Below are 15,188 nucleotides of genomic sequence, written 5' to 3'. Positions count from 1 at the left end.
AGCAAAAAGAAGCCAGGGACAGTGCTCAGGCCTTGAGTCCAAGCCCCAGGACTGGCCAAAAAAAAAAGAGAACTACAGACCAATATCACTAATGAACACAGACGGAAAGCTCCTCAATAAAATATTAGCTAACAGGATCCAGAAACTGATCAAGAAAATTATACATCATGACCAAGTAGGCTTCATCCCACAGTCACAAGGATGGTTCAACATCCGTAAATCAATCAATGTAATTCGCCACATAAACAGAAATAAAATCAAGAATCACATTGTTATCTCAGTCGATGCCCACAAAGCCTTTGACAAAATACAACATCCATACTTATTAAAAGCTCTGGAGAGAACAGGAATAGATGGAACATTCCTCAAAACAATAAAAGCCATATACAACAGACCAACTGGTAACATCATATTAAATGGAGAGAAACTTAAATTATTCCTCAGGAACAAGACAAGGATGCCCACTCTCCCCACTTCTTTTCAACATAGTGCTGGAATCCCTAGCCATAGCAATAAGGCAAGAGGAGGACATCAAAGGGATCCACATCGGCAAGGAAGAAATCAAGTATCCCTATTCGCAGATGACGTGATCTTATATCTGAAGGACCCAAAAAACTCAGTCCCCAAACTCCTACACCTAATAAACCATTTTGGCAAAGTAGCAGGATACAAAATCAATCCACAAAAGTCAGCAGCTTTTCTGTACACCAGCAATGTACAAACAGAAAAGGAAATTATGGAAACAATTCCATTTACAGTAGCCACAAAAAGAAAAAAGTACCTAGGGATCAACTTAACCAAGGACGTGACGGACATATTTAATGAGAACTATAAAAATCTAATAAGGGAAATCAAAGAAGACACAAGGAGATAGAAAGACCTCCCATGCTCATGGGTAGGCAGAATCAATATAGTGAAAATGGCCATATTGCCCAAATTTTTATACAAATTCAATGCAATCCCTATCAAAAGCCCAGTCACATTCTTCACTGAAATAGAGAAAGCAATCCATAAATTCATATGGAACAGCAAAAGACCTAAAATAGCCAACGCAATTCTAGGCAAAAAAAGCAGTGCAGGAGGTATCACAATACCAGACTTCAAGCTCTACTACAAGGCCATCATAACAAAAACAGACTGGTACTGGTATAAAAACAGATCGGAAGACCAATGGATTAGAATTGAAGATCCAGAAATAAAACCGCACTCTTACAGTCAGCTGATATTCAACAAAGGAGCTAAAGACATACAATGGAATAAACATAGCCTCTTCAACTAGTGGTGCTGGGAGAACTAGGCAGCCATATGCAGAAAACTCAAAGTAGACCCAAGCTTATCACCATGCATCAAGACCAACTCAAAATGGATCAAGGACCTCAATATCAGACCTGAATCCTTGAAACTACTGAAGGACAGAGTAGGAAAGATGCTAGAACTTATAGGCACAGGAAGGAACTTCCTGAATAGAGTCCCAGGGGCACAACAAATAGGGGAGAGACTCAACAAATGGGACTACTACAAACTAAAAAGTTTCTGCACAGCTAAGGACATAGCCACCAAAATAGAAAGACAGCCAACCATATGGGAAAGGATCTTTACCAGCACAGCAACAGACAAAGGCCTGATATCTGTCATCTACAGAGAACTAAAAAAACTAAGCCCTGGGCTGGGAATATGGCCTAGTGGCAAGAGTGCTTGCCTCGTATACATGAAGCCCTAGGTTCGATTCCCCAGCACCACATATATAGAAAACGACCAGAAGTGGCGCTGTGGCTCAAGTGGCAGAGTGCTAGCCTTGACCAAAAGAAAGCCAGGGACAGCACTCAGGCCCTGAGTCCGAGGCCCAGGACTGGCAAAAAAAAAAAAAAGAAAAAGAAAAAAAAAAACTAAGCCCCTCCAAGCCCAATAAACCAATTAGGAAATGGGCAAAGGAGCTAAAGAAAGACTTCACGAGAGAAAAAATAAAAATGGCAAAGAAACATATGAGGAAATGTTCAACATCCCTGGTAGTAAAGGAAATGCAAATAAAAACAACCCTGAGATACCACCTCACCCCAGTTAGAATGGCCTATACTCTGAACTCAGGCAACAACAAATGCTGGAGGGGGTGCAGGGAAAGAGGAACCCTTCTCCATTGTCGGTGGGAGTGCAAATTAGTACAACCACTTTGGAGAAAAGTATGAAGGTTTCTCAAAAAGTTCAATATAGACCTACCCTATGACCCAGCCATACCACTCCTAGGCATCTATCCTAAACAGCAGGTCCCAAGATATCAAAAAGACATTTGCACTTCCATGTTTACCGTTGCACAATTCACAATAGCCAAAATATGGAAACAACCCAGATGCCCCTCCACAGATGAATGGATCCAAAAAATATGGTACCTATACACAATGGAATACTACATAACGATTAGGAATGGTGAAATATTGTTATTCGCAGGGAAATGGTCAGAACTCGAACAAATAATGTTGAGCGAGACAAGCCTAGAACACAGAAAACAAAGGGGCATGATCTCCTTGATATATGACTGTTAACAAAGGGAGACGGAGAGACAGTAGAGACCAGGTCTGTGAAACCAAAAACTGCTTGTCAAATGGTATTTCCCACAGGATTGGGGCAGCGACCCAACAGTGTGTAACTAAAACCAAACACCTACTCAACATATAAAGGTCAAAAATTGACCTCTCAGTGGAATACAATAGCTCAAAAGTTATGTATGTACGTTCATATGAGACTACTGTCGACATATTGTCTAATAACGACATTACATTTAAAGCCCTAAGTGAATCTTCTTGGGCTTGGCCACGTGGGTACTGTATATGTTCTTGATACATTATGTATTGTATATATGTCTACCTGACCTAGAGAAGGGAAAGAAAAACAGGGTGTAAGATATCACAAGAAACGCACACACTGCCCTACTATGTAACTGTACCCTTTTTGCACAACACCTTGTCAAAAAAATTTGTGTTCAATTAATAAATATATTAAATTAAAAAATAAAAAGAAAACTAACAATAACAATTGTTGGAGGGGATGTGGCCAAAAGGGAACCCCACTTCATTGCTGGTGGGAATGTAAACTGGTTCAGCCACTCTGGAAAGCGGTATGGGAGATTCCTCAGGAGGCTAAACATAGAACTCCCCTATGACCCAGCAGCCCCACTTTTGGGTATCTATCCAAAGACCACAAACAATAACACACTAAGGCCACCAGCACAACAATGTTCATCGCAGCACAATTTGTCATAGCTAGAATACAGAACCAACCCAGATGCCCCTCAGTAGACGAATGGATCAGGAAAATGTGGTACATATACACAATGGAATTTTATGCCTCTATCAGAAAGAATGACATTGCCCCATTTGTAAGGAAATGGAAGGATTTGGAAAAACTTATACTAAGTGAAGTGAGCCAGACCCAAAGAAACATGGACTCTATGGTCTCCCTCATAGGGAATAATTAGCACAGGTTTAGGCAAGTCACAGCAGAGGATCACAAGAGACCAATAGCTATACCCTTATGAACACATAAGATGATGCTAAGTGAAATGAACTCCATGTATGGAAACGATTGTTATATCACAGTTGTAACTACTTTCAACGTGCCATGAGTAACTGTAGCTTCAATTATTGATGATCTTCTTGTATCACCCTCCTGTGGTTGTACCTACACTATCTCTGTATCTTATCTGAGTATATTGGAAACCGCGTATATTGGTATTAGAACTGGGAAATTGAAAGGAAATACCAAATTCGAGAGACACAGGGTAAAAAAAGACAAACAACTACAAAAGCAATACTTGCAAAACTGTTTGGTGTAAATGAACTGAACAACTCATGGGAGGGGGAAGGGAAAGGAGGAGGGGGGAGGGGGAAAGAGGGATGAGATAATAAACAGTACAAGAAATATATCCAATGTCTAATGTATGAAACTATAACCTCCCTGTAATTCAGTTTGATAATAAAAAAAAAGAATCTATAAAAATTCCCTTCTCTACAATGTTTCATAAAGTTAACCATTACATAAATTGAGAAGAAAATAGTGTGTACTGAAATTTAAAATAATAAGAAAATGTGAAAGTGTGAACTATGCAGAAGTGGAAAAATTAAAAGAATAGTTTCCCATTTTATAGGTCAGTATATTTTCTTCTCCTGTTCATATCTGTTTGCTTCTGTTTACTACTTGGTAAGCTACTCAGAAACAAAATTTATAAATTCTTACTTTGTATTTGCAATATTCAGCCTGGTCTCTGAGTAAAATAGGTATTTAATAAATGTTTGGTTAAAAAGTGAATGAAAAGAGACTGGGAATGTGGCTTAGCAGTAGAGTGCTTGCCTAGTATGCATGAAGTCCTGGGTTCAATTCCTCAGCACCACATGAATAGAAAAAGCTAGAAATGGCTCTGTGGCTCAAGTGGTAGAATGCTAGCCTTGAGCAAAAAGAAGCCAGGGACAGTACCCAGGCCCTGTGTTCAATCCCCAGGACTGGCCAAAAAGCCAAACAAACAAAAAAACAGCTGAATGAAGAGAAAGCAAGTCAACAAGAAAAGAGAAGGGCTAAGATGCAGGTGTACAAAGGAACCTTTGGAAAATAGTCACCAACTTGTAATCGAAGCTGTGGATGGGTTAGTGATCTCTAAGCCAAAAGGGTTCTTCACTTGTCTCATTTGCTTTTTGAAAACTCTTGTGCTGAACTGAGTCTGTTCTGAATTCCTCAGAAGTACTGGAACATCCCAACCAAACCTGAAAATTAAAAAAAAAAAAAAAAAGAGAGAGAGAGAGAGAGAGAGAAAATAAAATAGAAATTTAACAAATTGTAAAATTTTGTTACATAAAAGTATGCTATACTTCATTAGCTATTTCTTTAAATGTAAGTTCAGAAAAAGAGATGACATTTGGAAATCAGATTAGTTTTTGGAGTTAATGGAGAATTAGGGGAATTTAATTAGGTCCCAGAAAACTGCAGTATGTTGTTCAACTGGTCAATCAACATACTCTTGAAAATTCACAAAGAGTTGTATTCTTAATATTCTGACAACAATAAAGGAGCATAGTTGATAAATATAACAGCAGAAACATCATACAATTACTAACATTCTAAAAAAGATGCAGCCCAAAAATGTGTGTGTGTGTGTGTGTGTGTGTGTGTGTGTGTGTGTACACAATATTCAAACTATTTGGTACAATTTATGAGATGGAATTTTAAAAATTTTGTGTAATATACTGGGGCTTGAACTTGGCCTGGGTGCTATCTCTGAGCTTCTTCTTTTTTTTTTTTTTGCGGGGGCGTGGGGGGAAGTGTCAGTCCGGGAGCTGGAACTCAGGGACTGGACACTGTCCTGAGCTCTTCTGCTCCAGGCTAGTGCTCTACCACTTGAGCCATAACTCTATTTCTGAAATTTTGTGGTTAACTAGACATAAGACTCTGACAAAAAAAAAAAAAAGACTCTGACAGACTTTTCCTGACTGGGCTGGTTTCAAACTACAATCCTTAGATCTGTCTCCTGAATAGCTAGGATTACAGGCATGAACCACCAGCACCCAGCTTTACATATAATTTTTATTGTTATTATTAAGGGGTTGTACAGAGAGGTTACCATTTCCTAAGTCTGGTAATGAGTACAGTTCTTTTGGACAATGTCACTCTTTCCTTTGCGTTCTCTAGTTTCCTCTTCCTATCCCTTCCCACAAATTACATAGCTCATTTTCCATATATTGTGTACTGAATATCATGACTACATTTGTTCACCCTTCCTCCCTCCATTTCTGCACCCCTCCCCTTCACTAAAGGAACTTTACAAACACAACTTGTATAGAAAAAAAAAATTAAAAGAGCTACAAGCACGACTCAACTGGTAGAGTGCCTGCTTAGCTAAGCACAAAGCCCTGAGATCAAACTTTACTACTGCTTCCCCCTGCAAATAAATAAGCAAAAATTTAAATATAAAAGGAAAACAAATAGACTTTCATTTACATAATGTATTTTCTACTTTTACTTTATTTATTTATTTTTGCTGGTTCCAGAGCTTGAACTTGAGGCCTGTGCTCACTTGGCTTGCCTGCTAGGCTGGCACTTTAGCACTAGATCTACACCTCCAGCCCACATTTCCTTTTCTTTTCTTGTCAGTTCTGGGGCTTGAATTCAATTCCTGGGCACTGTCCCTGAGCTTCTTTTGCTAGCACTCCATCACTTGAGCCACAGTACCACTTCCGGCTTTTTCTATTTATATGGTACTGAGGATGAAACCCAGGGCTTCGTGCATGCTAGGCAAGCACTCTACCACTAAGCCACATTCCCAGCCCACATTTTCATATTTAAATTTCATGTAAGAAAATATAAACTCTGGCTGCACACATTAACTCTGGGTGGGAATGTGATTTAGTGGTAGAGTGCTTGCCTAGCATGCACGAAGCCCTAGGTTCCATTCCTCAGCGCCACATAAACAGAAAAAGCCAGAAGTGGTACTGTGGTTCAAGTGGTAGAGTGCTAGCAAAAGAAGCTCAGGAACAGAGCCCAGGCCCTGAGTTCAAACCCCAGGACTGGCAAAAAAAAAAAAAAAGAAAGAAAGAAAACATAAATTCTGACAATGCACATAGAACAAACTCAAAAGGATACAAAATGCAATTTCTAGGAAAATTAAGAAACAAGTAAAATAATCTAGAAAGAATCTACACCAGTGACACTGGGAAACTTCAGTTGGATTCACTTTGATGTACCTCTCTTCAAACACACAGCAATGATAGATAAAAGTCAAAGAAAGAACTTGCAGAAATGAGTAAACAATGTGGTATAATTAATAATAAAGGAGTTAGCACTCTGCACTGATAAGAAATAACTCATTGCTAAAACTACATGAATAAATTTCAAATACATCATGATGTGCAAAAGAATCCTTGAAGAAAAGAGTACATAGTGCATGGTTCCCTCGTGAAATTCTGAAGTAGGCATGCTGATCTATGGTAGAAATACAAAAGAGAACAGAAGATTGCAGGAGTAGGGAATGACTAGAAAAGAGCACAAAGCAACCTTCTGTGTGTGATGATGGAAGTCTGAACTACAGATGGACCAATGGAATGCTTCCAATCTAGAAATCTCATTATATGTACATATGACTCCAAATTTAAGAAAAGAACGTTAACAAAAACAAATGTAACTTGAGGTACTGATACCAATACTCTAGTACTTTTAGGTGAACAGTGCAACTTCTTTTGAAGTGCTTCCCAAAATAAGATAGACTGATATCAGACAGAAGATGGATTAAACAGGCAGACAGGTATGTAATACAGAAATTACAAGAAAATGTTGATGGTGGAATATGTGTGTCCCCTGTTCAATGCTTTCTAGCATTCTGAATGTTCGAAAAATATTACAATAAATGCTAGAAAAAAAATGAGACCTAGCTGGGTCTAAAAACAAGTATCTATGGATCTGAACATGGAAAAATCCTAATGAGGAAGATTCAACACCACAGTTTGGGGGGTTCTGAATCTAGCAGGCAGTGGTAACCGAGCATTTACACTCTAAGGAGGCCATTAGAAATTGTCCTCTCAAGAAAAGTATTAAGGCTACTGTAAGGGCTAACCTGAGAAACTGAGAGACTAAATATGTTTTAGTGTTAAAATTATAACAGCTTCTAAACCCTAGTGATGAGTCCATGCTAGAGGGCTTCACCCCCACCCATGAGGCTAGTTTCTTGTAGTTTGACGTTTAAAAATATAGGGAGTCCTTGTTCCCCTCTGTACCTAGGTAGCAACCATGGTAACAGACAGTAAAAAATGATCATAGTCATAGACTTCAGAAATAACCATAATAGTAGTAGAAATGCCATGGTAACTGTTGGGTTGGTTTACTTATGATTGAGTACTGGATTGTTTTAGCCTGCTCAAGCTTGCTTAGTGGTAATGGGAAAACATGGTAGCAATTGTTAAAATAAAGTTGGTACTAGGTCAGCCTGACCACAGAATTCTGCTTCTGTAAATGGCTTGCTTAACCCATTTGTGACTTGCTCTACCCCCTGCATTAACCCCCTGCGTCAGTGCTACTTGACCACCTGCTCTCAGTTCCTGATACCAAGGCCAGTTCCCAATATCAAAGCCAAAACAGATAACTGAAAAGGTAGATAGCCAATAGAAATAGGACACGACTTGCTTGCTAAATGCCATCCAATCAAGTATCTGCCAAGTTGGAAATACCCTGCCCCTGTTGTAATCACAATAAAAACCCTGCCTATCTGAGGGTCAGGGCTCTCGATTTTGACCCGCAGTGTCAGTGACGGAGAAGGTCATGAGCCCAGACTCGAGCTTGCAATAAAGACTCTTGTGTGATTACATTAGCTTTGGCTCCTTGGTGGTCTTTGGGGTCCCCAAATTCTGGGCATAACACCACCACACCAGAAACTGGGTTAAGCTAATATTCACTGGGACAAAACTATCATTATAAGATCTGGTCTTGAAATTGGAGGTTCTAAGTATCTGGCCTTCAATGAGGATAAGAATAAAGACAGAAAAAGAACAAAACAAAATACTTTCCACTAAAATGTAGGTTGTAAATCAAAATTTCAAATACACCAATAAGTCTAATGCTGAGAAAAAGACAGTAATATTACCAAATGGGATAAAAATTCATTCAAGATGATGAATTTGGGGCTGAAGATATGGCCTAATGGCAAGAGTGCTTGCCTCATATACATGAAGCGCTGGGTTCAATTCCCCAGCACCACATATATAGAAAAAGGCCAAAAGTGGCGCTGTGGCTCAAGTGGCAGAATGCTAGCCTTGAGCAAAAGAAGCCTTGGACAGTGCTCAGGCCCCGAGTCCAAGGCCCAGGACTGGCAAAAAAAACAAACAAAAAAGATGATGAATTTGATTTTATGGCAATTAGATATGACTGTTCCAGTTCTGATAACAAAGCTGAAATCAAGCCTCTAAGTCAAGAGATCAAACTGTTTCCAGGTAACTGTGACCCAAATCAAAGCTCAAGAATATTTATAGGAAGACAAAAATACTCAGTACCCTTTAGAGTACAATTCACAATGTTTTGCAATATTTACAGTGCTTTTGTAAAAAAATTAACTGGCATGCAAAGATGCAGAAAAATATTACAAAAGAGAAATAAAAAATGTATATAGAATGCTGGGAATGTGGCTTAGTGGTAGAGTGCTTGCCTAGCATGCATGAAGCCCTGATTCCTCAGTACCATATAAACAGAAAAGGCCAGAAGTGGTACTGTGGCTCAAGTGGCAGAGTGCTAGCTTGGAGCAAAAGAAGCTCAGGGACAGTGCCAGCCCCTGAGTTCAAGCCCCACGACTGGCAATAATAATAATAATGATGATGATGATGATGATGATGATGATGATGATGATGATGAAGTATTTAGAAATAGAAATGTATATCAGAAATGACAAAGATACTAGAATTAGTAGACAAAGATATCTAAATAGTTGTTAAAACTCTATTTCATATGTTCATAAGATAAAGGTTAGCAATATGGAAGATATTTTAAAGGTCCAAATCAATTGTTAGAGACAAAAAACAAAGTGTCTCAGGTGAAAAATACACTGAAAGGGATTCACAGCAGATTAGACACTGCAGTACTTCTAAACACTTTTGGTAGTACTTCTAAGAGTTGGTTTTAGCAGTACTGGTGTTTGAACTAAGGGTATCATACTTGTTAGTTATTAGACAAATTTAAAGCCCTAACACACACAAAAAGAAGAAAATAAGAATAAACCAAGAATAAATCTGATGGTTCATACCTGTAAGCCTAGCTACTTAGGAAGCTGAGATCTGAGAATGATAGTTCAAAGCTAGCCTGGGCAGGAAAGTCTGTGAGACTCTTATCTCCAGTTAACCACCAAAAAGCAGGAAGAAGAGCAGAGGCTCAAGAGCCTTTAGCAAAAATACTCAGTGATAGCACCTAGGCCCTGAGTTCAAGCCCCAGGACACTTTCTAGTGCCCAAGCACACACAAAGCAGAAGCACATCACTAAGCATCTCCACCTTATCAAATACATGTCACCACAGAACCAAGTTTTAGTCAACCCAACAAGTATGACTAAACTCTGATCTCATCTAGTTTTATATTCTACCCCAGTGGCCTATTATTATACTTACAATCTATTCCCACATATATTCGTCAGGTTCCCACAGACTCAAATGACCAAATTTGCAATTCTTTAAAGGAATGATTCTTTCCAATAAGGTCACATTTTTTACTTAGACCTGTGGAACATGCAGAGAGCTCAGGGCAAAAGGTAGGACTCTTTTTAAGTATGGCCATCCCTTTGGACAGTGACTGCCTGAAGGAAGATTATAACAGGATCTTCAAGCAAAGAAAGGCTTCTCTATTTACACACGGATGGCTAGCTGCCTCCATCAATAAGGTAGACTCAGAATGACTGGGGTTTTAGGATTCTCAGCTGTATGTTTATCTAGATGTCTCCATTCCAGGTCTCAGGATTCCATTCCTTTACCTAGCCACATTGAAAATTCAGGCTGGGAATTCTATTTCCAGTAGAATTACCATTGAGTTTAGTTTTTAGCAAGACTGACTCTGTGACTGTGCAAAATAAAGAGCTTTAGAACTACAAAACTGCCAGACACTGGTGCCTTATGCCTATAATCCTAGCTACATAGAAGGTTGACATCTGAAGGTCAAGATTCTAAACAAGACTAGGCAGGGAAGTCCTTCAGACTCATATCTGCAGTTGACCACCAAAAGCCAGAAGTGCAGCTGTGACTTAAGTGGTAGAGTCCTACCCCTTGAGCAAAGAAGCTCAGGGGCAGTGCCCAGGCACTGAGTTCTAGCTCCATCAGCACACACACAAAAAAACAACTACAGAAAATTGATTTTCTAGCAGAGTTTAGAGTTGCACTCATTGTTTTAGTGTTTTCTTTCTGTGACTGCTCCAGTGAACTCAGAAGTGGCTATCTTATCTTCTTTGGTACCTGTAGTCACCATTACTGCCTATCAAGTGCTTTAACTACTTGCTCCCCTATGGCAACCGTGTCAGAAATCACTGTATCAAAATCAACCAAAGATAGTAATTTAATTAATTATGATGATGCTAAATGGAATGAATTACTAGTATCTCACTTTTCATTAATAAGGAGTTAAAAAATAATCACTCCAACCCCCAAAGCCTATTTTGAAGATACTTTTTTCTCCCTAGGATTCCTTTTTTTTTTTTTTGCCAGTCCTGGGCTTGTGCTCAAGGCCTGGGCACTGTCCCTGGCTTCTTTTGCTAGCGCACTCTACCACTTGAATCACAGCACCACTTCCAGCCTTTTCTGGTTATATGGTACTGAGGAATCAAACCCAGGGCTTCGTGTATGCTACTCTACCACTTTACCACTGAGCCATATTACTGAATGAACACTTTATCAGTCAGAGTCCATCCAGGAAACCAAAACCACAGTGTGTATTCACAGAGGGCATTTAATATTTAAAAATGTTAATATTAAAATAATGTTATTAAAAATGGAAAGAGAATGACTACAATTTAGGAATTTAGAGAGTGACTCCATGAGCTGGGACTCAGATCCGAGGAAAGCATACTGTATCTTTAAGGAAGTGCTCTAGGAGAATAGAAAACAATAAACAGAAACAATGGAGACCTGCCAGAATGGGTCCACTATTGCTAGGGAAGCAAGACAAAAGGAACCAAGCTAAAAGCAGCCGGACTTTATTTATTTTCCTGGTTGCAGGACCTGAACTCAGGGCCTAGGCGCAGTCGCTTAGCTCATTTGTTCAAGGGTAGTGCTCTACCACTTTGAGCCACAGCATCACTTTCAGTTTTCTGATGATTGATAAGAATCTCACACATTTTCCTGCCAGGGCTAGCTTTGAACTGTGATCCTCAAATCTCTGCCTCCTGAGTAAGCAGGATTACAGGTGTGAGCCACCAGTACCCCGTAAGCAGCAATTCTATTAATCACCCTCCAGACTTCTGTCTCCCCACTTAGCAAATCTGATTGGTAGCCAGGTAGCAAAGGAGAAATCTGCCCAGATTCACAAACAGAATGCAGAAGGGTAGTATGAAGCCGACAGACAGCAGCTTAATAAACTGTGATCCAGAAGATGCAGGGCATAGCTACTAGTTAGGGTCCTTGCTTTTTTGAAACTGCTAAAGGATGCATATGGCATTTGGGGTTCCTTTCTACATAGTAGCTGGCAGGAGCTTTAATATTCAAGCTCGCAGCAACTGCTAATTAGTTATATGGAAATATTATACCTCCAGTCTTATAATTTTTTACTGTTGTTATTGGGATCCATAATCGTACCAGTGCAGGTGGACACAGAGCAAAGAAAAGAAGCAAAGGGAAAAGAACTCGGTGGTACTAGAGTAAGAACCATCACAAAGAAAACTGATAATCAAGAAGGATGATATTGGGAGAGGGTGAAAAAAAATGGAAAAGGTGAAAAGTATGATAGGTTAACTAGTTTAAGCCCCTGGCTTGGAGTATAAAGATGTTGGATTATTAGAAAGATGTTTTTGTCAGATCAAAATAATGTCCAGGTTTTCATCACTATGGTCAACAAATCAATGACCTCAGCTGGGTTCTGGTGCCTCAGCAGTCTGAGATCTGAAGATCATGGTTTAGAGCTAGGCAGATAAAACCAAGAGACTCCTATCTCCAATTAACCAGCAAAAAGTTGGAAATGGGGGCTGGGGATATAGCCTAGTGGCAAGAGTGCCTGCCTCGGATACACGAGGCCCTAGGTTCGATTCCCCAGCACCACATATACAGAAAACGGCCAGAAGCGGCGCTGTGGCTCAAGTGGCAGAGTGCTAGCCTTGAGCAGGAAGCCAGGGACAGTGCTCAGGCCCTGAGTCCAAGGCCCAGGACTGGCCAAAAAAAAAAAAAAAAAAAAAGTTGGGGAAATGGCTCCAGTGGGAGGGTCCCAGCCTTAAGTGAGTGAAAGGCCAAGCAAGAGCCTGTGTTCAAGTTCCAGTGCTGGAACAAACACACATACATTTGTATGGCCCTAGCTTAGGTTTGCAAATAACATAATTTATCTGTATGGGTAAAGCTAACCCAGAATGGTTGGGTTGGGCTCACAATGACTGGCTGAGTCCAAGAAGGAAGACAGAAGTGACTGGCTTTCACATGACCTTGTAGTCTCAGTGGTGCTTAGCCCAGACTTTCAGAAGTTATACAATCACCTGGACCTCCACCTCTATAAGGTTAAACCTTCAGTATGTGATTTAAGCATGTGATGTAGTTATCCTGCAGGTATTTAATTTCCTTATGGAAGACAATAATGTTTAAGAGAATGATATCATCATTATAGTCATTGTATAATCTTTTAAGACTGATTTGTCACTTGGCTAACACCTTCTTAATTCCAGTTACAAACGTTTTTGAAATGAATAACAATAATAAAAACATGCAGGTCAAGAATAATAAATTATGAGCATTATGAATTATGGGCATGATACTGTATGACTGTAATCCACTGAGGGAGCTGATGTAGGAGGATCACCCGATCCAAGGCCAGACTGGGCTACACAGCAAAACAAACAGAGGAGGAGGAGGAAGACGAAGAAGAACAACAACAAATTGAGCTTGGGCTTCATCTTTACCCATCCACATATAAGAAATTTTTTGTTCTACCACCGGTAAGGTGAAGAGTAGTGAAGAAACGTTAATATTTTTGTTAGTGCCTAAAGATGACACATATTTTCAGAAACTGACAAGCCTGTGTCCTTTCTTCAAAGTAAAAGCACATACATGATCAAGGGGTATTTATGAACTCCTTACAAAGTCTGTTTCAGTCACAAATATGTCCTTCCATGTTCTTCTCATTATGCTGTGGTCTCAGAAATGCCTCTCCTCCATACAGTAAACATTCAACTACTTTCCAAAATATTAATTCTCCAAAGCTCAGCTCATGTCTCTCTTCAGTGAAGTCTTTCCCCCCACTTCTCCAGGCCATGGCCATAATCGGTTTAGGACTACTGTTCCACCCAGTTCGAAACATCCTCATTGCAGAAGGTCTCTGAAGGCTGAAACCTACAAGAGCTGATGTGGACTCGGAAAGTAGGTTTCAACTAGCTGTATTTACAAGGCTCCTTAAACATGATCCAGTGGCAGTTCTTCAGGAAAGAAACTAGAATCTCGGGGCTGGAAGAACTGCCTCAGAAGTTAACAGTTCATTCCGGTCCCTCATAGGTAAACTGCTTCCAACCCACGGTGCAGCTAATTTCTAAGATCTCTTTCAGCTTCAACTCGATGTGCATGAATCTGCCGCCTCTTCAAATGGCGTGGAATCAGTATGGAAAGCATTAAGTTCCCAAACTAAGAATTCAGCTCTAGGTTCCGCAGAAAGGACAACAGTCCAGGTCAGAAACACAGCAATCAACTGTGTGGTGTCCCCGACTGTGCGCCGTAGGCGGGTGACCGACTCGCTCAAGGCGCACAGCAGGCCCCAATCGGGGACCTAAACCTACCGGACCGGTGCTTTATCCCAACACTAGCACCAAGACCGGGCGTCGCTTGGATGCTCCACACCCGAACAACTCGGCAGGGTACGACGGGGCCCACCCGCGCTCGGGGCGGGGCGGTGACGCAGGTGCGGCGCCCACCGGGCTTCCCCGGCCAAGCCCGCAGGAGTCCTCCACCCCGACCCCCGCCGGGCCCCAGGCACCCCGGCCCCGCGGAGTCCCCGATCCCGGTCCCCCGCTGTCTGTCCGTGCGTTCGGCCCTGGGACACTTACCATCCTAGTACCAGGCCGGTGGTCACGATGAAGCAGGTAAATACCACCGCGATACAGAAAAGCGGCGAGTATTCATAAAGCGTGACAAGAAACACCGCAACCATCGGGGTCTCCCGGGCTGAGCCGGGCTCCAAGCCGCTTGGCTCAGCCCTGCCCCACTGAACCCGGCCCGCCGGGCCCCGGTAAGAGCCGCTACGGTGCCCCGGAACAGACAAACTTCGCAGGTCTTCACTAGCCGTGGCTAGGGTGAACTGGAAGCTAGGACAGTCGCTGGCTGGCCGTGTGAGCCAACGTGCCAATGACGACGTCGCCAGCAGGGTTAGCCACGCCCCCATCCAGAGCTATTGGCTGAGCCAGGGGGAGGGCCGTGTTGATCCGCCCCTGGGCGCTCCGGATTGGTGGTTTGCCAGACTCCTCTCCGCCTGGTGGTCCAAAGGTCGCCGTTGCTTTACAAGCAAATTCTT

The 15,188-nt window shown here is 41.2% G+C and overlaps 1 protein-coding gene across 1 annotated transcript in view; it reads right to left on the bottom strand.

The window, feature by feature from the left end:
• Positions 1 to 14,971, bottom strand: part of Cgrrf1 (cell growth regulator with ring finger domain 1) — a 50,853-nt gene extending 35,882 nt beyond the window's left edge. The window contains exons 1-2 of the mRNA XM_048362292.1: positions 14,725 to 14,971; positions 4,609 to 4,748 (exon numbers count right to left, since the gene is read on the bottom strand). Of these exons, the coding sequence (XP_048218249.1) occupies positions 4,609 to 4,748; positions 14,725 to 14,828 (244 nt within the window). The 5' untranslated portion in view covers positions 14,829 to 14,971. The remainder of the gene's footprint in view (positions 1 to 4,608; positions 4,749 to 14,724) is intronic.
• Between the last annotated feature and the right edge of the window lie 217 nt (positions 14,972 to 15,188).

Source organism: Perognathus longimembris, chromosome 14 (genome assembly GCF_023159225.1).
Source record: "Perognathus longimembris pacificus isolate PPM17 chromosome 14, ASM2315922v1, whole genome shotgun sequence".
NCBI classification, from domain to species: domain Eukaryota; kingdom Metazoa; phylum Chordata; class Mammalia; order Rodentia; family Heteromyidae; genus Perognathus; species Perognathus longimembris.
This window is presented reverse-complemented; position numbering and strand designations above follow the sequence as displayed.